General features: G+C 36.6%; 1 protein-coding gene across 5 annotated transcripts in view; it reads left to right on the top strand.

The window, feature by feature from the left end:
• The window catches only part of CYSLTR2 (cysteinyl leukotriene receptor 2), a 38,744-nt gene extending 23,097 nt beyond the window's left edge, over window positions 1-15,647 (top strand). For 2 of the 5 annotated variants that reach the window (XM_039839363.1, XM_039839365.1), the window contains 2 exons: window positions 6,868-6,918; window positions 13,479-15,647. In XM_039839363.1, coding sequence (XP_039695297.1) covers window positions 13,480-14,505 — 1,026 coding nt within the window. In that variant the 5' untranslated portion in view covers window positions 6,868-6,918; window position 13,479 and the 3' untranslated portion in view covers window positions 14,506-15,647. The remainder of the gene's footprint in view (window positions 1-6,867; window positions 6,919-13,478) is intronic. The other 3 variants (XM_039839364.1, XM_039839366.1, XM_039839367.1) reach the window with 2 other exon arrangements.
• Window positions 15,648-24,285: the final 8,638 nt, after the last annotated feature.

The raw sequence follows: 24,285 nt of genomic DNA on the forward strand, positions 1-24,285 counted from the left end.
TTAGTAATTGCTTTACATATTTTGGAGCTCCCTGATTAGGAGCATAGATAGTAATAAGTGTTATGTCTTTTTGGTGCATGATTCCCTTTATCATTATGAAATGTCTCTCAGTATCTTTCTTTACCTTTTTTATTTTGAAGTCTATTTCATCTGATATTAGTGCCGCTACTCCCACTTTTCTCTGAATGCCATTTGCTTGAAATATTTTCCACCCTTTCACTTTGAGTCTATATATTTGTCTTTGGAGCTGAGATGTGTCTTCTGGAGGCAGCATATGGTTGGGTTTTGTTTTTTGATCCATTCTGCAACTCTGTGCCTATTTATTGGTGAGTTCAGTCCATTTACATTTAGGGTGATTATTAAAATGTGAGGTCTTCTTATAGCCATTTTATCTTTTGCTTTCTGGTAGCTCAGTGTTTTTATAGCTTCCTTGTCCTTGTGTTTTTGTTTTCTTTATTTTGGTTGGCTTTTGTGGGTTTTGCCTCTAGTTCTTCTTGTTTTATGTTATATACTTCAGTTCTGAATCTTTAGTGTGTGGTTACCATTACAAATATGAAAAGGATAGTTATATATATATATATGTGTGTATATATATATATGTATATATATGTGTGTATATATATATACACATACACACACACACACACACACACAGAGTCATCCATTTTCTTCTGCATGTGCCTTATTTCTATTCCCCTTTGCGAATTTGGATCTTTGAATCCTCTCCTTTTCAGTCATTGTTATCTCAATTTGTCCCTATGTATGCTGAACATTCATTACTATCTTGCTATAGCAATTCTCTTATTATTATTTAAGCTTATAATGCCCTATTCTTTGTAAGGATTGCACTCCTCTGCTTCTATTTGCCTGATAGTCACTTTACTCCTAATTATGTATTTTTGTTGTCATTGTTGTTATTTTGTTTTAGGTGAGCTGACCCCTTTCAGCATTTCCTGTAGTGCAGGCATCGTAGTGGAGAATTCCCTCAATTTTTGTATGTCTGGAAAGGTCTTAATTTCTCCTTCATATCTAAAGGAGAGCTTAGCTGGATACATTATTCTAGGCTGGTAGTTCCTTTCACTTAATAGTTTAAATATTTGTTCCATTCCTTTCTGGCTTAAGGTCTGTGCTGAGAAATTCGATGATAATCTAATGGGTTTTCCTTTATATGTTACCGTTTTCTTCTCCCTGGCTGCCCTGAGAATTCTATCTTTGTCGGCGATGTTAGATAACTTTAATACGATGAGTCTTGGTGAAGGCCTTTCTGGGTTGAGATAATTGAGTGTTCTGTTGACTTCTTGAATTCCAAGCTCTAGCTCATTCCTTTGATTTGGGAAATTCTCATCCACTATTTATCTGAAAATGCTTTCTAGTCCTTGCTCCTTTTCCTCGGCTTCGGTAATTCCCATTATTCTTATGTTTCCTCTCCTGATGATATCAGCTAGGTCTTCTATTTCTCTTTCATTATTTGTCATCTTCGGTTTCTCTCTTTTTTCTTCTGATTTATTTCTAGATTTCTGTCTTCGATATCACTGATCCTTTCCTCCTGGTCAACTCTATTTTCCAAGCTTGCTATTTTATTTTTCAGCACTTGCAGTTTGTTTTTTTATCTCCAGAAGATCTATTTGGTTCTTTCTGAGGGTTTCAATCTCCTTGTTCGGCTCATCTAGGTGTTTTTTAATTCTAGAAATTGTTGACATGAGTTGTTTCGGAACTGACTGAGTTTTTTCAGAAGTACCATCCTGAATTCTCTGTCATTTAAGCTGCATATTTCTATGTCTGTAAGCTTATTTTCTGGAGATTTTTCTCTTTCTTTCTGAGATGCCTTGTCACCTTGGTTGTTCATGGTGTTTAATGGACTATTTCTCCACCTGGGCATTAATGGATGTGTATTCTGCTGTTTTTCCAGAAAGAAGATTTATTATATAAAGTTCTCTCTTTAGCCTGTTACAAAGAAGGTGCTTTTCTTTTGTTTTCCTGTAGGTGGCATCTAAGCCTCTTGGATCTCTGCTTTATATAAAGCCTAAATAATGCCTTTTTATTTTCTTGTGGATGTTTAATCACGCTCGCTACCCTCAGTTTCAGTCCCGGTCTGTATTAGCGACAGTCCCGGCAGTGTTTGCTCAGATTTCCCTGGAGCTCTGCAGTGTTCAGTCTCAGAGGGTATGGGGGAGGGGCCCTCTGAGTTGGAAGTTGGGTGCTCCAGCTCAGCCTTGGTTTTGCAGCCAGGTCGGTAAAAATCAACTGTTGTTTCTTTGCCATCCTTTCCTGCTTCTCTGGGCCCTGCCACCAGCTGCGTGGAACTGACAGCACTTCCAGGCAGGGCTGTTTAGGGAAGTCGCTACACCTTCTCTGCTCCCCTTCCTCCTCCAGGGAGCTCTAGAGGATGTGAGAGGCAGCTTCAGTCTATGCAGCATTTGCTCAGATTCCCTTCGGGCTCCTCCATGTTTGGTCTTGGAGGGCATGGTGGGAGGGTCCCTCTGGGTTGGGAGTTGGAGGCTGTGTCTCAGCCTAGGTTTGCAACCGAGGCCAGCAAACATCAACTGTTGTTTTTCTGTCATCCCACTTCTCTGCCTTCTGTCCTGATGACTGGGCACCACCACCAGCCGTGGGGAACTCACAGTTTTTCCAGGCTGGGCTGTTCAAGGGACTTGCTGCTCCTTCTCCCCTTGCTCTCCTCCTATAGGAAGCACTGGCTGCAAGAGGCAGCTTCTTTATTTCTCCCAGTTCACCGCCTGACACCTGGGGTTCTGACCTGTGGTAGCTCTTATGTGCAGATCCCACGCTCTGACGTGCTGGTGCAGTTTGGGTGTTTTTTTGTTGTTTTAGATGTTCAGCTTATTGTTGTTTCAAAGGGAGAGATCTGAGGATGTCTTTCACTCCGCCATGTTTCCCAGAGTTCCTTCCATAAATTTACATTTAAACCTAGGATTTTTTCATAGAGAAAGTTGGACACTCATTAAAGTGAGAATCACAGCCTTTATTCAGTAATATACTATTGCAATAGAGAAAAGAATCCGATATGAATTGAACTCAACTTCGATTTTTATAGCGGTAACTGGATATTTTCAATAGAGAACGAGGAAACAGAGGGGGTTGAACAGATGCTCAGTTGAGTCAGAGAAGCAAAAAATTCCCCCCACGAAAAAAAATTGGAAGAGATGATTGGTTTATGTGAAGTGCATCTGGATTTGCTAAATGATGCTTATAGAGGTTAATCTCCTACCTTCTCACAGAGGCTTGGAGACAGGGGCCCTATCTTTAGATGTTGGCTGGAACAAACAGTAAATTCTTTTGACAGCCTTGAGTTTTCTCAAGCTATATATAAAGGGGGAGGGGATTTAGAGTCATCCTAGATGTGGCCTTGAGCTGTTAAAAACTATCTTAATGTTTTATTCACATCTTTATAAAACAAGGTGGAATGGTAGCTAAGAGGAAGGCTCAGATGAGCCTGACTAGAGTTTGATCAGGGGAGAACTTTTGTCTGCTTCCAGAGAAAAAGTTGTATAATTGATGACTTTTGCCAAGGTCGGAGATGAGTTTTGAGTGATCCTTTCCAGTCACATTATATCAACTCTGGTCATTGTTGCTTGCACAGTCTGCATCCTGGAAGTCAGTTATCCTTTCTGAGAGTTCTGCCAATTAGCCTGTGCTTGCCTTTTTCAGAGGTTTCTGTCTATTCTTTTTAGGGAAATAGGAGTCACTGGAGGGGTGATAGTTCAAACCTCTGAAATTCTCTAACAATTATCCTGAACGCACAGGCTAATTAGTGTGTGACATGTGGGTATAAGCCTGGTGTCCACATAAGAAGTATCTTAGTGAGGTAAGGACTGTGTTGGAATTGAGAATTTACAGATCATTTATTACAACAAGAATGAGACTTTTCCTTCATTTGAGCCTTTATAGGGATTGGGGAAGTCACTTGAGGTGGATAGATTTCTTCAGTGGAGTCAAACATGTCCTGCAAAGCAGGCTAGAATTTCTCTGAAGAAAATAAAGTAACTATTTTTATCCAAGATGGGCCTGATCTTTGTCCCCACTCCAAAGAGTTAGGTTTTGCTGATAAGGTGGTGAGGACCTCAGCAGAAGCATTTTGTTGATGTGGGATCACCGTACAATTTTTTTTTAACACCTACAGCACCTGGTATTCCTAGGTTCACCATACAATATTTAAAGGCTAAAGTTTGGGATTAATTATACAAGGGAAACTTAACTATCAGAAGGGATATGTAGAAGAAAATTTACATTTTGAAGTGTTTATTATTATTATTAAATTTTGTCAGCACTCAGTTAAATTCAGAACAGTGGCTACGGTCTGAGAAAACACACCAGATAATTTCTCTTTTATTAAGTGACATCTCAAGTGTCTTTAACTCATCATCTATTTCATAGGGCTTCTTGTAGTATCAGGAAAACTCTATTTCTAAAGCATTTTAAATTCATGAATAAATCCAAAAATGATATACCATGTGTCAGTGTAAATATTTGTTCTTTTATCTTTTTTGACAGTTTGCAAGTCTGTGTAAAGGCAATTAATTTAGCCAACTGAACTTATTTTATTTCAGGGTAAATTCAAGTCAGTGATTAGCATAGCCTGCTTGACAATTTTTATTTTTTCTTTTTAAGCGTGATCAATTAACAAACAAAATTAAATCAGGGATAACCAAGGGAGAATCTAGAAAGTCCATACAAGGTATGAATACCTCCCTAACCAATCATGGGCATCTTTTTCTACAGAGGAGGAGAGAGTGGGCTTCGTGTGTTACAGCAACGAATGGTGACATTAGAAGGGAAACCAACAACATTGCATAGGAGGTTAGGTGATTAGCTAAAAATGTCCTAAGTTATTTCTAACAATAAAGAGCATATATACAGCAGAGAAATTATTAATTTAGTGGAAACCTTAGAACTAAGTTAATTAAGTTGACTTAAGGCTTCCGCAAGCCTTGCTGTAGTTTCCATAGCTCTTAAACAAGATGGTTATACAGTGGCTACTGGATCTAACAAAGGGCTGAAATAAACAATGGTCTCTGATGGTTCCCTGCCCCCATTCCTGTTTACTGCTTGTCATGTCAGAAAAGGAAAAAGGGTTTGTGAAACTAGAATCCTGGAAAAAGTCTTTTGATATTCATTTATTATAGTAATCTTTGTATTTAAACTTGAGCATGCTTCTTCTAACTTAAGGAGTACATAATTATTGAAAGATTTTTATGTTAGCATATTTTACTTAGGTGTAATTAACTTAGCAAAATCGACTTTCTTTGTACTTTATCAATTTTTTTATTACTAAATTTAGTAAACAAAAGTGCTCTCATAATAGTTTTAAATTAATTAAAATTCAAACGATTTTTAGAAATCTCATTATTCTCATTGTCTTTCCTTTCATAGGATGAAGGAACAAATCTCATGTTACCTATTGGCCACTGTAGCAAACTCGAAGTTAATTTAGGCACAAAAGACATATTAATAGCTTCATTTTGAATTTGGGGCCTGAATTTGGAAAAGTAAGAATAAAAAATAATTGTATGAAGAGACAAGATATGAGTTGTAAGTATCTAGAGTCAAGAAATAATATAGACAACATTGTAAAAATACTCAGTGATTAACAATAGTTATTAGAAATTTAACTTTTTTTAAAAGAAAGGCAAGAAATCTTTTAAAAAATTATTTTAAACCATATCAGAAGCACTGAGAGTTAACTGAATATTTTATTGACAAAAAGAAATCTTATTAATATGAGCATAAAATAACCTAATTATTTTATATTAAGACTCAAATTCTAACTTTATTCTTTTTGTACATTATTCATGTAACAGTCTGCAGTAAAGGATTTATTAATATACATTTATATATATCCTTTTAGGCATTCCAAAATCTATAAATATGCAAATAAACAAATTTAAAGTGTTTAAAATTAAATCTATTAAATAAAGTGTGTGCATCAAATTAAATTTACCCTCTGAATATTCTGTTTCAGCTTTCTTAATAAACAAATAGAAAATCATATTCATTGTCAAATATAGATTTGTATTTCTCTGTATTAATCATTCATACGATTATCCTTAACCAAAGTAATCAACCTTCCTTTTCTTCAGGCACAGAAATGTTAGAGCAGATAAAATGAAGAATTATTTAGATAATTTAGATATTTTTTCAGTCTACTAGCATTTATTCCATTCAATTTAAATAATTTTGATGTATAAACATATGATGTAATTCAAAGGCATTTGCATATTTTGTTCATCAATTGCCTTTCTAACAGATAAGGTAAAAATTATATTTAGTGACCAATGTTTTGTATGTTTCCTATTCAGAAATTGTTTACACATCCAAAGGTTTATTAACTAACCATTTGTCTAAGGTTTCAAAGTTAGTTAAGGATCAGAAAATTATAATTTTGGTTAACACATTAAATCCTTATGATTTATAGCAATGTAAGAATTTCATAAAATTAAACTTTTAAAAAGACATTCATTATTATCACCCATTGTAATTGACTACAATGACATTTATCATTAGCATTCATTTTAGTTGATATACTTTTATATGTATAATTTTAAATTTAAACAAGTCATAGAAATAGTGGAATCTTGCTTAACTCATAAAACTAATAAGTAGAAAGTTCAGTTTAATCAAAAAAATTTAAATCTGGTCTATACAAACCAAAATATTGTGCTGACACTAGTTTTATACATTAAACTCAATTTTTAAAGATGCTAAATCAAGCCAAAAACGTTATCTTCTTTTAACTTGAAGTTAATGCCCTTTTTTCTGTTCTCACAACTATAATAATAAACCCATTATGTAAATATGTTTAGTGTTCACAAAATGAATATATCTTAGTAACTGTTTTTTTCTTTATTTCAGACATTTGGAGTATTTATCTAAACTAGATATCCCTAGACGTGCACATAAAAAGTGAGTGACTCTTTTGATCAGGTAATCGTTAGTTTCTTAAGAGAAAGAAAATAAGAAGAATTGAAAAAAAGTGAAAAGAGAGCCTGCTTCATGTGAATATGACATCAACACTGAAAAAGGATAATTACGTTTCCTCTGGAAACATAAATAAAGTTTACATCTGGAAAAACAGATTTTGAGATATACACACAAAACAAAGTGACATTAAAATTAGTTTAAGTCCTTCAGAATTTTACCAATAACTCTGATTAAAAAGCCAGCATTTATTAATCCCTAGACTATGGAAGCAAAGAAGGGGCTATCACCAACTAAACAAAATAATATCTTTTTTAGACAAACTCCTTTGGAAGCTTATTCTTTTATTGTTTTAAAGTGCCTCTCAAGTAAATAATCTTATGTCAAAAGTTCTCTAATGTGGCCATTGCAATTCCAAATGGTCTCTGATGAAATTGTGCCAGTTGTAGGGATAAGCACACATGTCCGTATAGCAGTAAGAAAAGCGGTGAAAGCTGAGAAAAGCAGTGTGAAACAGGTCTGAGCCTGGAAGGGGCACAGTTTTAGGCGGAGTGGGCTCCACAAGAGCAACAGTGGTAAAAGGATGATGCTTGTATGAATTTCTGTCTCTGGAATTTGGACAAAGGTCAGTTGTTTCCAATTAGGGCTGAGCAAACTAAAGAAAATAGATCTCAGGGTCACAAAGATAAGACAGTGGAAGTCTTTCTAAGCTTTGAAATGATGACCTGACACAAAGTTTATCCGAAGGACAAAGATTGTCCAAGGAATGCCACTCTTGAACTCAGCCTCTGGGGCAATTGGAGGATGGACTTCTGGGGCCTTTGCTTGTTCCTTCCTTATAGACTTTTCCTCTGATAGACAAACAGCACTCAAGACAATAGACAGACTAGAATGGGTGTGAGAAGGCTAGAAAACAATTGTTGCAATTTGCCAGATTTACATATCTCATCGGTGACTAAAATGTGTCAGAGGATTTAACTCTGGAAAAAAAATACAATCTGCTGAAGGTTCTCAATAAAATGTAAGAACTCAGCATAGTGCGAACTTATCTCCAGCCATGAGCAGGGGCCGCAGATATGTGCACTATTAATGAGTCGAAGTACTTGTTCACAGCAGGAAGGACTTCCCAGGAATCCCCGTGAAACTCCAAGTCGTCAATGTCCTCCAGCCAAAGGCCACCAGAAACACACCTGTTACTAATTGCAATAGCTCCTGTCGCACCTTCTCCCATCTTCCTAGGGGTGACCTCTTCGGGTATACAGTGTGCACAGGTTGGAGAGGAATGTTGTGTGTAGCAAAAGGGACCTTTCACAACAACAAAAGAGGCCCAAAACATAAGAACTAAGCAGTTCTTTCCAGATTGAATTTTCCCACCATCCTGAGGGTATCCAGCTCAAACCACACCTTGCTTTTTTTAAAAATTCAACTTTTCATTTTGAGATAATTATAGTTTCTCATGCAGTTGTAAGAAATAAGAGAGAAATCACTTGCTTGTACCCTTTTCCCCAATTGTAACACTTTACGAAACTATAGGATTATATCACAACCAGGATATTGATATTGAGAGTTATGATACAGAACATTCCTATCACACAGATTCCTCAAGCTGGTCTTTTATAACCATATTCACTTCCCTCCCATCCCAACACCTTCTTAATTCCTAGTGACTGCTAATCTATGTTCTCCAATTCTATAATTTTGTCATTTCAAAGATGTTATATAAATGGAAGAGTACTTGATATAGTCTTTTGGGAGTGGCTTTTTTTTCCGACAGAGCGTAATTCCCTGGAAATTTATCCGAGTTATTGCATGTATCAATAGTTCACTCCTTTTCATAACTTAGTTGTATTCCACAGTATGTGCGTACCTCAGTTTATTTAACCATTGAATTTTAAAAATTTTATTTAAGTTTAATTATTTAATCATCTGTCTCGTTTCCAGTTTTTGTTTATTACAAATAAATCTGCTATAAACAAGTTTTTGTGTGGACATACATTGTCACTTTCTTGGGATAAATTCCCAGGAGTGAAATTATTGAATTATATTTTCATGCTTAGTTTTTAAAGAAACTGCCAAATTGTTTTCCAGGGGGACTGTATCAATTTGAATTCTCACCAGCAATGTATGAGTGATCCAGTTTCTCTGTACTTGGTGTTGTCCCTATTTTTTATTTTAGCCATTCTAATAAGTATGTAGTTATATCTCATTGAAGTTATAATTTGTATTCCCCTAATGGCTAATGCTGTTGAACAACTTTTTATATGCTTATTTGTTATCTATAAACTATCTGAAATATTTCTTTATGTCCTTTGCCCATTTTCTAATTGGATTGTTTTTGCTGTTGTTTTTTAACTATTGAGTTTTGTGAGTTCTTTATATGTTCTAGATACTAGTCTTTTGTCAGATTTGGTTTGTAGATATTCTCTACCAGTCTTTTCAATCTTAACAGGGCCTTTTGCAGAACAAAAATTTTTCATCTTGACGAAGTCAATTTATCTATTTTCCTTTACAAATCACATTTTTGTTGTTAAGTCTAAAATTCTCTCTCTAGCCCTAGATTTCAAAGATTTTCTCCTATGTTTATTTTTCTAAAATTTTATAGTTTTACATTTTACATTTAGTTCATGATCCATTTTAGTTTATTTTTGTATAAAATGTGAGATTTGGGTCCAGTTTCATTCTTTTGCCTATGGATAACCAACTGCTCCAGCACCTCCAAGAAGACTATCTTTGCTTTGTTGGATCACTTTTGCATCTGTGTCAAATTAGTTGGGCATATTTGTGTGAATCTGTTTCTGGGTTCTCTATTTTGTTTCACTGACTGATGTGTCTATCCTTTCAGTAGCACGGTCTTGATAACTTTAGCCATAAAATAAGGCTTGAAATTGGGTAGACTGATTCTTATCACTTCAATTTTCTTTTTCAAAATGTTCTCGTTCCTTTGCCTTTCCACATTAATTTTAGAATTATCTTGTCTATATGCACAAAAAAGCCTTAAAAGGATTTTATTAAGAATTGCATTAATCCTGTATATCAATTTGAGGAAGACTTATATCTTTATTCCGTTGACCTTTCAATCCATGAACATGGTATGTATTCCATTGAATAGAAGTTCAATTTCTTTCATCAACATTTTGTAGTTTTCCGCATAAAACTCTTGTAATGTCTTGTTAGATTTACACAAGTATATCATTTTATTTTTGGATAATTGAAAATTGAACTGTATTTTTAATTTCAGTGCATCCATTTGTTCACTGCAAGTATATATAGAAACACAATAGATTTTTGTATGTTTATGCAACATTGTTAAATTCAGTTGTACTTCTAGGACTTCTTTTGCATAGATTTTGTGATTTTCTATGTAAACAATCATGTCATCTGCAAACAGAGAGTATTTTATTTCCCCCTTTCTGATTTGTATGATGTTTATTTCCTTTCTTGCCTTATTTCACTGGCTAGAACTTATAGCACTATATTGAATAAGAGCAGTGATGGTGGACATTCTTGCATTGTTCCCAATTTTAGGAATAAGGCATTCAAATTTTCACCATTAAATATGATAGCTGTAGATTTTTTTGAGATGATCTTTATTAAGTTGAGGAAATCCCCTCTATTCCTCTGTTTCTGAGAGTTTAGATCATGATTAGCCATTGGATTTTGTCAAATGCTTTGTCTGCATTGATTGATATGATCATGTGATTTTTCTTTTGTAGATTCAAGGCTATTTCATTATTTAAAAATAGTCAGTGTACCAGCCTTGAATCCATGGAATAAACCCTACTTGGTCATGGTGTAAAATTCTTTTGTATATTGCTGAATTCTATTTCCTAAGAGATTTTACATCCATTTTCATAAGGAATATTGGTCTGTAGTCTTTTGTGGGTTTTTTATTTCTTTGTTTTATGCTGCCTTTGTCTGGTTTTGATATCAGGGTAACAATAGCTTTGCAAAATAAATTGGAAAGCGTACTGTCCTGTTCTATTTTCCAGATGATGTTATATGGCAGTGGTCCCCAACCTTTTTGGCATCAGGGACCAGTGCTCCTATGTGAATCTAATGCCTGATGATCTGAGGTGGAGCTGAGGGAGCAGCTGCAAATATAGATGAAACTTTGCTTACTTGCCTGCTGTTCACCTCCTGCTGTGCAGTCCCATTCCTAACAGGCCACGGACTAGTCCATGGCCTGGGGGTTGGGGACCCCTATTGTATGGAATTGATGTTAATTTTTATTTAAATATTTGGTATATGTCTCCAGTGAAACTATTTGGATTTGGAGATCTCTTTATTGAAAGTTTTAAATTAAGAATTTAATTTCCTTATTAGTTCAGATTATCTATTTCATATTGGATGAGTTAGGATAGTTTGTATTTCTTGAGGAATTGGTCCACTTCACTGAAGTTATCAATTTTATGTTTGTGATATCTGCAGTGCCTATAATGGTTTCCTGTTTCATTCCTAATAACAGTAATTCATGTCTGCTCTATTTTTTATTTTGTCCATCTTGCTATAAGTTTTCAATTGTATTGATTTTTTCAAAGAACTAGTTCTTTGTTTTATTGATTTTCCTCTATTTTTTTGTTTTCAATTTCTTTGATTTCTGCTCTTATTTTTATTATTTCCTTCTTTTAACTTGCTTTTGATTTCACTTTTTATAGCTTCTTGATATGGGAGCTTAGATGATTGATTTAAGACTTTTCCTTTTGCAATGTATACATTTAGTATTATATCATTCTGTCTCAGCACTGCTTTTGTTATAGCCCACAAATTTCGATATGTTGTATTTTCATTTCATTCAGTTCAATATATTATTTGGTTTTGTTAGAGACTTTCTTTTTGAGCCATGGATTATTTAGAAGTGTGTTTTTGTTTTCAAGTGTTTGTAGAGTTTTCTGTCATCTTTCTGATATTGATTTCTAATTTGATTACGTTATATTTATAGAGCACACTCTGTATGGTTTCAATTCTTTTAAATTTGTTGAGGTTTGCTGTATGGCCCAGGATGTGATTTATTTGGGTATATATTCTGTGGGCATTTGAAAAGAATGTGTATTCTGCTGTTGTTGAATGGCATGTCTATAAATGTCAGTTGGGTTCTATTAGTTGATGATGAGTTTTTCTTTATCTCAGCTGAGTTTTTGTCTAGTTGCTTTATCAATTGTTGAGTGAGGGTCTTGAAGTTACCAACTATAATTGTGGGTTTTTCTATTTTTCCTTTCAATTCTATTAGTTTTTGTTTCGCGTATTTTGCAACTCTGTTGCTTAGTGCATATACATTTAGAATTGGTATGTATTCTTGGTTAATAAACTTTTTTTTCATTATATAATGTCCTCTACGTCTCTGTTATTTTCTTAGTCTAAACTTTACTTTATTTGATATTAACAGCAACTTCTGATTTCCTTTGATTATGTTTCCAAGACATATTTTTTCATCCTTTTACTTTCAAACTGCCAATACTGTTATTTGAAGTGAGTTTCTTGTAGACAGCATATAATTAGGTCATATGTGTATTTTTTTATACTCCAGTCTGCCAACCTGTCTTTTAATTAGTATAATTAAACTGTTTATATTTAATGTAATTATTGATTTGTTAGGAACAAGTCTGACTTTTTTTCTTTTCCATTTGTATCGTCAACTTTTTCCTGCCTTTCTCTTGGTTATCTGAATAATTTTTAGAATTCTAATTTGATTTATCTCTAAGGTTTTTGAATATATCTCTTTGTATAGCTTTTTAGTGACTGCTTTAGGTAATGCATTATACCTACATTACCACAGTCTATTGGCATTATCATTTTACCAGTTCAAGTGAAGTGTGGAAACCTTACCTCTTTGATGTCCCTTTAGCCTCCTCAATTTATATAATTATATTTAAAAATTCCTCTACACCCTTTTGAAACCACATCAAACAGTGTTATAGTTTTTGTTTCAACCATCAAATGTAACTTAGACTGAAAAAGAAAAGCCTATTGCATTTATCCATATTTTTGCTTATTGTGTTCTTATTTTCTGATATTTTAAGCCTGCTTTTATTGATTCCTTTTGTTTAAAGAACTTTTTAAAGTATTTTTTAAAGTAGGTCTGCTGGCGATAAATTCTCTTAGTTCTCCGTCATCTGAGATTGTCTTGATTTCTTCTTTATACTTGAAGGATATATTTGCTGGATATAGGACTCTAGGTTCATAGGTCTTTTCTTTCAGCACCTGAAAAATATTGTACCACTTCCTTCTGTCTTCAGCAGATTCTGATCAGAAACCTGCTGCCCAGTAGATTTAGACTGCCATGTTACAGAGCACTCAGGTCAACATGGGCACTAGGCCAAAAGTCCTCCAAATTTGAGGCTTCAGATTTAATTAAATAAATTAGCGTTTATTCTACATTCTAGAAATTTATCATGAAATATAATAAAAAGTATAGTAAAGACTAAGCTGATATTTGTTGACTCAAGCTTGAAAGAAAAGCTAGTACTTCTCCCTATTTTCTTAAAACCTGGAAAGATGTAAACAGTGAGCAGAAAGTAACGTTTTGTGTTTGTTTTTTTTTAATCCAGCATGGAGAGAAAATTTATGTCCTTGCCTTCGTCTATCTCCACATCAGAAATAGAACCCAATGGCACCTTCAGCAATAACAACAGCTATAAGAATTGCACAAATGAAAACTTCAAGAGGGATTTTTATCCTATTGTGTATCTGATAATATTTGTCTGGGGAGCCTTGGGAAATGGTTTTTCCATCTATATTTTTCTGCAGCCTCATAAGAAGTCCACGTCTGTGAATGTTTTCATGCTAAACCTGGCCATTTCAGATCTCTTGTTTACAACTACACTACCCTTCAGGGCTGACTATTACATCAGAGGCTCCAACTGGATATTTGGGGACTTGGCCTGCAGGATTATGTCTTACTCCATGTATGTCAACATGTACAGCAGCATTTATTTCCTGACTGTGCTGAGCATTATGCGCTTCCTAGCAACTGTTCATCCCTTTCGGTTCCTCCATGTCACCAGCATCAGAAGTGCTTGGGTTCTGTGTGGGATCATATGGATCTTTATCATGACTTCCTCAACAATGCTTCTGAACAGTGGCTCTGAGCAGAAGGGTAATGTCACATTATGCTTGGAGCTGAATTTAAATAAAATTATTAAACTGAAGACCATGAACTATATCTCCTTGGTGGTGGGCTTCCTGCTGCCATTCTGCACACTCAACATCTGTTACCTGCTGATCATTCGAGCCTTGTTAAAGATGGAAGTCCCAGAGTCAAGGCTGCGAGTTTCTCACAGGAAGGCACTGACCACCATCGCCATTGCCTTGATCATCTTCCTTCTGTGTTTCCTGCCCTATCACATACTGAGAACCTTCCACCTGGCTGTGTGGGAAGTGAATACATGCAGAGAAAGGCTGCATAAGGCCGTGATCATCACACTGGCCTTGGCGGCAGCAAATACCTGCTTCAACCCTTTGCTTTATTACTTCGTTGGGGAGAATTTTAAGGAGAGACTAAGGTCTGCATTCAGAAAAGGCCATCCACAGAAGACAAAGTACAGCTTTCTTGGTTGTGTGTGGTTAAAAAAATGAAACAAGAATGGAAGGGGTCATTAGGTAAGGCCTGTGCTTGTCTTCTCGTGTCCACCTTTATTCACACATAGTCTCCAAATGAGCATATATTTACACCATTTCCAACAAAATTGATTCCTAACATTTACTTGATACGATTTGGGTTCAGACTAATGTCACTGCAGTTTTCAGTCCTACATGTTAATCCATTAGGATGGGAGCCAGAATAGAGGAGATGGCTCTAAGGGTTTGGTTGGCCCTCAAGAGAGAGTGGTGTGGAAGACAAGTTGCAGAGGTTGTTATACCCCTGAAATTCTATTAACATTTTGGCAGAACAAAAGTAAGGTAGCATTCCTTTCAAGAGAGTGTAGAAAAGCACAGGATAGTGGGAGGGGATCATTTCTGTTCACTGAAACAAGGCTAAGGAGACTACCAACTATTATCACCATTGTATTGCCAGCAACTAAGTGCTTTCTTCATGCTGGACAGACTGTGCCACACACTTCATGTTTATTGATCCCATTTAACCCTCACACCAAAGCCTCATGTTCCTGTTTTAAAGATGAAGAAACTGAAGCTCAGAGAGATTATGAAACGTGTTCAAGTTCATACAGCTCATAAGAGTTTTAAAAACGTCTGTGAAGAAGGATTGGCTGGGAGCTTCTCCCACTGTTCTCTCTACAGCCCTCCAGGAAATTTGGATGAAAGTCAGAATAAGCTTTCCCTTCCCCCACCAGCTCCTAAGCCTCCTCACTCTCATGAGAAGACTGAAGACCAAAGTTTTCTCTTTGGATTTGTTGACCCCAGGCACAGTGAAGCATGGGAGGGAGATGATATTCTTCAGCTTGGGAGGGACTAAGTGAAAGTCCTCATGGTGAGCAAGAGCCCCAGAGCCCTTCCCTTACTTAACAACAAGAATGATGCCAGATTCATATTCTGTTAAGAGGGGAGCCTGGAGGATCTCCTATGGAAAAACCTCTCTACCCAAGAAGAAAGACCAACAAATACAGACTGGTGGGAATTCCCCAACACAAAAGTCAGGGCCTGCCTACTTGACAGGGAAGCCCACACTGCAGCTAAGCTCTTTCACTCACAGAGATTAACCTGTTAGAGTCTCACTCTTAATTATGAACAATCAATGACTACTACACATTGGAGGAAAAGGCCCAACAAATGAATGAAAAGATAGACATTTTCAGTATGAAAGGTCTCAACATTTTTTCACCCTTGCCATTTTTATCAGCAGATTATCTAGTAGGTTTATCAGAAACTTACTGGAGGATGTGCTCCTCCAAAATAACAGATTAAACCAAGGTAGAGTAAAACATGACATCTAGGAAATAAGGAATCCAACACACGAGAAAGGTGAAAAGAATTCCCAAGATATTGGTACACAGCAGAAAAACAAACTAATTAATTTGCGCACATTGGAGGCATTTATTTTTTTCTTGGAGAACTTAGTGAAAAAAAAGAAGCAAGTGAAAAGACAAAGCAATTATTAAAAACAAGGGAAAAAGAAACTGTTGTTTAAGAAAGGAAATAGTATACTATGTAGCTTAGCTGTGAGCAATATTTGCATAGAGAATAATATAAATTGCAAAATACTATGATGCAACTTTTTTTTTTTTCAAGAAATGAGGGAGAGGATTTGTATGTGGGGGAGAAAGGGTGTAAGATATCTAAGTCCCCATCTTCCATCACACAAAAAAATGCATAATAACTAAACCTAGAGAATGATGAATAGCTGTATAAAAACGTTATTTAACAATAGGAGCTAAAGCCCAGAAGAAACAGTGAAATGAATTGACAGGGACTGCTTCTGGAGAGAAGTTGTGGGTGAGAATGTAGGGTGGCGATTTCTCTTTTTCTTTTAAGAACTATTTAACTATCTAATTTGTGAATTTATATGGTTGAAATAAAATAAAAATAAAAATTCTTTAATCCTTTTTTTTAAAAAAAAAAGGGGGGGGGCGTGTGGAGAAAAGCCATTGGAAATGAAAATTGGATGCTTACAGCAGAAAGAAAAGCAGAAAAAGACTAGACTTGGATTTGGGACCCTGAGGGATGCCCATTCAGCCCTACCAAGGTAGGAGAGTCCCCTCCTGGGGTTGCAAGTAACAGAAAATCCACCTCCAAGAGGCTTAAACAATTATTATTTCACATTACTGAAACATACAAAGGAAGCTGGACTTCAGGCTCTATTCAACCAGAGTTCTGTGAGCCTGCCTCATTAGGTATTGGCTTGTTCCACTGCAAAACCCCTTCAAGCGAGTTGCAAACAGCCTGAGGCCACATGATTCTTTATTTCTATCCAAAAGATGAAAGAGGATATTGCCTACCCAAATCAACTAACAAAAGTCCTGGGCTTCTTTTTAATCATACCTACTCAGATTACACACCAGCACTGAAGTTAAATCAAAGAAGAAAAAATTGCTCTGAGTGAAAATGGTCAGAATCTATATCTGGGGCTGGAGGTGGGGTTAAACCACTAAAATCTTAGCTGAGGGGGGAGGTGCGATGGGGCTTGCAGAAACCACATTCTGCATTGCAGTGAGGTGGAAAGAGAACTGCCAGCCAACCAGGCATCTATACTGGTTTCTTTGGTTTTATCTTATTTGAGACTCTCTGCACTTCCTGGGCCTGTATGTCTATTTCCTTTGCCAAGTTATGAAAGTTTTCTATCAGCATTTCTTCAAACAGATTTTCAATTCCTTGCTCTCTTTCTTTTCCTTCTGGTACCCCTATGATACAAATGTTGGTACACTGGATGTTATCCCAGAGGATAACTATTCTCTTTTTTTTTGGATTCTTTTTTCTTGTTGCTGTTCTAGTTGGATGTTTTCCTCTACCTTGTCTTCCAAATCGCTGATTCAGTCCTCTGCTTCATCTAATCTGCTGTTAATTCCTTCTAATGTATTCTCTATTTCAGCTATTATATTCTTCAATTCTGACTGGTTCTTTTTTGTTTTCAATCTTTGTTAAATTTCTCACTGAGATTATCCACTCTTCCCCTAAGTTCATTGAGCATCAGTATAACCAGTGTTATGGACTCTGCATCTGGTAGATTGCTTGTGTCCATTTTGTTTAGTTCTTTTTCTTGAGTTTTATTCTATTCTTTCATTTGGGACATGTTTCTTTGTCCCCTCATTTTGGCTACGTACCTGTTTTGATTTCTATGCAATAGGCAGAGCTGCTACATCTCCCAGTTTTGGTAGAGTAGACTTATGCAGTATGTGTTCTGTGGGGCCCAGCAGTGCAGTCTCCTTGGTCATTTGAGCCAGTTGCTCAAGATGGGTCCCTTGTGTGGGTTGTGTGTGCTCTTCTGTTGTAGTTGATCCTTGATTGCTGTTGGCACATTAATAGGAGAGTCTGACCCTCAGACTGATTGGCTGTGAGGATTGGCCATGACTAGAGTGGAGGATCTGTTGTGCAGTGGCTGACCCTGCAGAGTAGGATTTACTTTACCGGGGCTGTGGTGCATGCTAAGTTTGCCCTTTGGATATGTTGTTCATGGAGGCGGTTGGGTAGTGTACTGGTGTGGTCTCAAGCTGGCCACCAGGTTTGTTGATTCTGAGGCTTCTTGGGAGGGGCTCTGGTGTAGGCCAAGTACAGCCGTTGCCTGTGCCCTGCCAGGAGCCACTGGTATGAAGTACAAAAAAAAAAAAAAAAAACTCTTCATATTATTGCCACTTGTGCTGGGCTTGAAGGTGGCTGGGAGAGGCTAAGTTGTGAACCACGGCTGGCCGTCACTGATGCTGGGCTTCAAGCCACTTAGCAAGATGTATGGGGCATGCTGAGGTCAGATACTGCTTATTTGGAGCTTGTAAACCTTTGAAAGATTTTAGGAAAGTCCACACTATGAACCAAGATAGACCATTTGTATGGAAAAACAATTAGAAACATCTTGGTTGACCCATAAATTGGTGACTTGGGGTCTCAGGTAATCACTACGGTGGGCAAACAGTGTTAGCCAGGTTGTTAGAGACCCGAACTTGGCACCCACTTGCACCTACCGGCTGGATGTGGAGAAGGCTTAATAAAAAAACAACAACAGTGGCTTCTACCAGCACTTCTGTCTGGGAGAAAGCTGCCCTTGCAGCCCTTGCCCTGAAGCCAGTCCATTTTCTCCCTGTATGTTCCTGGTGCTTTTAAAGGTGCTGCCCCAGCTCTGGACATCAGAGCAGGTGAGTCTGTCAATGAGTAAGTCTGTGCTACCCTTTAAGAGGAGTGCCTGGCTCTCCAGCAGCCCTCTGTCTCACTCAGCCACAATTATCTAAGCCACAATCCCTGATGGTTTTTACAGCCAGAAGTTATGGGGACTTCACTTCCCTGCACTAGTGGTCCAGGCTGGGGAGGCTGGTGTTGGGTTGAAACACCTCACTCTTTAGTGGGGGATCTCTGCAGCCAAGATATCCTCCGTTTTCTTAACTGCCACACCATAGGTACGAGACCTACCCATTTTGTGTCTTCACACCTCTTACCAGTCTTTACGTGGCTGCTTCTGGCTGTTCTCAAAGATGGCTGTTCTGTAGTTTCATTGTAATTCTGATGTGGTCATGGGAGGAGACAAGCACAGTGTTTATATCTACTCCACTGTCCTGACTGGAATTTTAAGACCTTTCCTTTTTCTAGTCAAGGCGAAGCATCTCATTTTCTCATTTTGTGAAGAATTTTGTCCTTGAGAATGAAAACAAAATAGAACTCTTTATTTACCAAAGTGAAAGCCAAGAATGTCCCCAGATTTTAGTAACAGCTCTTTTTGTTTGAGATATTAGTATCCCCTCAAGCAAGTACATAAGTTCAACTGAGAGAAAGGATTTTTGTTGTGTAAACTTTAGTAGAATTATGATACTGAAACTGTGATTTTTCAGAAGGGACCTACCAAGCAAATACCATTATATTTTTTGAAATAATTTTAAGTGACCAATTCTCTGTTTTAAATTTAAGCTGATTTGCAATTTATTCTGTAGTAGAGATGATGTCAAACTGGCCAAAGATGGGTTAGGATGAAAAATTAGTAAGGAAGGTGGCTTTCTATAGATAATTCACTTTTCTTCTTGGAAAAGAGCTTGAAAATAGAGACCCTGTCAGGAGAGAATTGGCGTGGGGATAGGTATCCCAGGGGATAAGGTGATAGGAAATCTTTATTCTGAGGACATTTTACCCTAAAGTAGATAGAGGACGCTACTTAAGGCTAATAAAAGCCACAAGGAGAAATATAATGAAAAAGAACTTGTTAAAAAGAAATATAGTCAATAGTATTGTCAGGGCTATGTGTGGAGCCAAATGCGTGATAAAGTAACTGGGGGGAAGCATTTCATAAGTTATGTAAATGTCTAACCAGTGTACTATATACCTGAAACTAATAATAATAATAATAATAAAACCTTAACATGTATTTCAAAGCTCTAATAAGTAAAAGGAGTATGGCACTGGGAATCCACAGAGAGAGAAACACACACACACACACACACACACACACACACACACACAGAGTTTAGAAACAATGCTAAATTATATGGAGAGTTGGAAGGTCTCAGAAGGATTGGCTGTGTGATGTGCTAAGGAGGCTGAATTCTAGGCCCAGGGACCTCTAGCCTCTCCCCTATTCCCTTGTCCTCAAAGAGCTTCGTATTCCAAGTATGAGTAAACATACCAGCCTGGACATAAAACGAACCTGCACTGCAGTCTGGGTCAGTGGACCAGTGCGAACAGTGGCTGCTGACCAGAAGGACCTCCCTGATGTGCTTTTCTCATGCAGGATGTCAGGATCTTTGCATTACCCTCGAGTTATGGAAAATAGTTTTATAACTCTCAAATTGGAGAACACTTGTAATGACCAAGACCGAATTTCCCATTAGCCTTGCAAGATGTGTGCTTTAAATCTAATGTAAATTAATTTTCTTAAAATTAAGCCTGTTGCTTTCTTTATTCACAAGATCTTTCATACAAACAAAAATGTTAAAATTAAAGAAGAATAAAATTAATTCCTCTGTTCTTACTCCCTAGCCTGAGAAATAGAATATTATTAGTACCTCCACATTCTTTTGTGTACCCCTGATCCTAGAGGACACCATTATTCTGAATTTTGTGTTAATGATTCTTTTAGCATATAAATGTATCCTCAAGCAAAATATTATTTAGTTTTTGCATGTTTTTCCCCTTTCTATAAATGGAATAACATAGTAAATTATTTTTTTTCTATTCAGCTTTGTCTTTTTGAGGTTCAGTCATGATACTGCTGCTGGTATGAGACTAACACAATTTAATTACCCATATTTCTGTTAATGGAGACTTAGACAATTGTCAGATTTTAGCTGTTAGGAACAATGCTACTATGAATATTTTCATACTCGTTTTTTAGTGCACACATGTAAAAGCTTCTCCAGATTATACACTTTGGAATGTGTTCATGATCAACATTTCTAGGTAACTCTCTTTTAAACTGGTTTTACCCAGGAGGAAAAAAATGGCATAGATGATAGAGGCTCTGTTCATCCTTCTGGCAACCAAATCAAAGTTGTGATGGAAACAAGGAGCAGCAGCAAGGAAATATTGCCTGGGATAAACAAGCCATACAACTAGGGAGAAATCCAAGAAATCACCCAAGCCACATCCAGGTGTATCCTCAGCGAGATAGGTGCTCCTTGCTAAGACTCACACTGGAGGCAGCCTCAGTTTCTGGTGTGGCCTTTCGAGGCAACTCTAAGTACAGCATCTGTGGATTGCTTGCTGAATCTTAACAGGTGGCCCCGGAGGGGAAGCTCAGGCTAAATTTGGCCTGCAGCTGAACCTTTCTCAGTACTGTGCCACTGGACATCTACCTCAAATATCCACACTAAGACCAGGAGACTTAGGAGATTTGTTTAGTACATAGAAACAGACACAGAAAGGCAGCCAAAATGGGAAGACAAAGAAACAGAAGCCATATGACAGAAAAGAACAGAGATCCAGATATAATGGAGTCAAGTAATCTAACAAATGCTGAGTTCAAAACACTGGTTATAAAGATGCTCAGTGAACTTTTGGGAAGTGTAGATAAATTCAATGAGAACTTCAACAAAGAGATAAAAAACATAAAAATAGAAATAGAAATTATAACAGAGAACCAGTCTGAAATGAAGAACACAGTATCTGAGATGAGAGGTATATTAAATGGAATAAACAAAGTGAATAAAGAAGAGACTCAAATGCCCTATCTAGAGGACAGGAAAGCCAATCAGGACACTCAATCAGAACGTCAAGAAAAAAAGATGCCAAAGCTATAAAAATAATTTAAGGAGGATATGGGACACTATTAAGGCTCCAAATATTCGTCTGATTGGCATAACAGAAGAAAATCAAGACTTTGAACAGCTGTTTGAAGAAATAATGATGGGAAACTTCCCTAACCTGGTGAAAGAAATGGGCATAAAACCCCAAGAAACTCAGAATTCCAAAAATCAGGGATCCAAAGAGGCCCGCACATCAAAATTAAAATGTCGAAGTTTAAATACAAAGAAAGAATATTAAAAGCAGCAAGAGAAAAACAAATAATTACTTATAAGAGAACACCCATATGACTGGCAGCTGATTTCTCAAAAGAAACTATACAGGACAGAAGGGCTTAGCAAAAAATATTTGATAGGATGAAGACCCAGAATCTACAACCAAGGATACTTTATCCAGCAAAGCTATCATTTAGAGTTGAAGGACAGATAAAGAGCTTCCCAGACAAAAATAAGTTCAAGGCATTTATCAACACCAAGCCAGTATTACAGGAAATGTTGGAGGGACTTCTTTAAGAAGAAAAACATGTATCAAAAACAGAAATAAAGAATGGTAACAACTACATTCCTATCAATAAGTACTTTAAATGGAAAAGAATTAAGTGCTGCAATCAAAAGATAGAATGGCTGAAAGGATAAGAAAACAAGACCCCTGCATATGAAAAGGAAGGGGATGGAAAAAGATATTGCTTTGATGGATCTAGAAGTATTTAAATCAGAGAAAGAAAGATAAGCAGTATATGATTTCACTTATATGCGGAATCTAAAGAATAAAAAGAACAAACTAATCAAAAACAGACTCACAAATATAGTAGACAATTTTATGACAGACAGAGGGGAGGGAGTTTGGGGGGTTGGGAGAATGGGGTGAAGGGTTAAAGAAGTACAAATTAGTAGCTGATGGATGGTCACAGGGATGGGGAGCACGGCATAGGGAATGCAGTTAGCACTAATACTTTGGCTATTTAGAGGGTCAAGGGAGGGAGGGGGAAACTGTGGGGAATTATTTTACAAAATATATAGATGTCTAATCGATGTATTGTATATATGAAACTAAAGTTTAAAAAATAAAAATAAATAAATAAACTGTTTTCTTTTTTAATTAAGTTTATTGGGGTAACATTGGTTAATTATATAATTTTCAGGTATACATTATAATTTGACACCTATATATTCTATTGTGTGATTACCACCCAAAGTCCAGTTTTCTTCACCTACTATATATTTGACCCCCTTTACCCACTTCACTTTCCCTCTACCCACCTATATTTGACTCCTTTTACCCCATCTACCTCCCCTGTCCTCGCCCACCCCCTACCCTCTAGTAACCGTTAGTCCATTGTCCATGTCCCTGAGTCCCTGTTTGTCCTGTTCATTTGTTGCCTTTAGGTTTATATCCCACATATAAATGATATCATGTGATTTTCTACTTTTTCAGTCTGGCTTATTTCGCTTAGCATGATTATCTCGAGGTCCATCCATGTTGTCGCAAATGGCAGTATTTCAACTCTTCTTATGGCTGAGTAATATTCCATTGTATACATGTGACACAGTTTCTTTAGCCAATCATCTATCGTAGGACACTTCGGTTGCTTCCATGCCCTGGCCACTGCAAATAATACTGCTATGGACATCAGTGTGCAAATATCTTTTTGGATATGGATTTTCAAGTCTTTGGGGTAAATACTCAGTTGAGGAGAGGGATTGCTGGATCATATGGTAGATCAATTCTTAGTTTTTTGAGGAACCTCCATACTGTTTTCCATGGTGGCTGTACCAATTTGCAGTCCCACCAGCAGTGTATGAGGGTTCCTTTTTCTCTGCATCTTCTCCAACATTTGTTATTACTTGTCCTGTTGATTATAGCCATTCTAACAAGTGTGAGATAGTATTTCATTGTGATTTTGATTTGCATTTCCCTAATAGCTAGCAATGTTGAGCAACTTTTCTTATGTTTGTAGGCTATTTGTATGTTCTCTAGGGAGAAGTGTCTGTTCAAGTCCTCTGCCAAAAAAAAAACAAAACTGATTTTACCCATTTATACCATTGACAGCAATGCATCTACCTCTTTAGAAGCATTTGAGATGATCAGACTTTTAGCCTGTTGAACCATACTGGGTTTCAAATGACTTTCACTGTGGTTTTCATATTTCTTTGTGACTTTCATATATTATTTAAACTGAGGGAGTTTAAACTTTACCAATGAACTTTCACAAAAGGAAATTCTAAAGGTTGTACTTTTGGTAAAAGAAAAATGATAACAGATGAACAATCTGAAATGCAAGAATTTATAGTGAACAAAGATAAAGATAAACATATTAATAAGTCAAAAATTCTAAGTTGATAACTAGGTTGACTAGCTTCTGTTTTTTATTGTTGCTGGTGATAAATCTGCTGTCTGGTTCCTTTGATAATAACAGCTAGCATTTATTAATACTAGACACTCTTGTAGAAAATGTATATGCTTTTTTCATGTGATATAAGAAATTTAAAATATTATTAATCATATTTTATACATGAGGAAACCGAGTCA

Source organism: Pteropus medius, unplaced genomic scaffold, assembly GCF_902729225.1.
Source record: "Pteropus medius unplaced genomic scaffold, Ma_sr-lr_union100, whole genome shotgun sequence".
NCBI lineage: Eukaryota > Metazoa > Chordata > Mammalia > Chiroptera > Pteropodidae > Pteropus > Pteropus medius.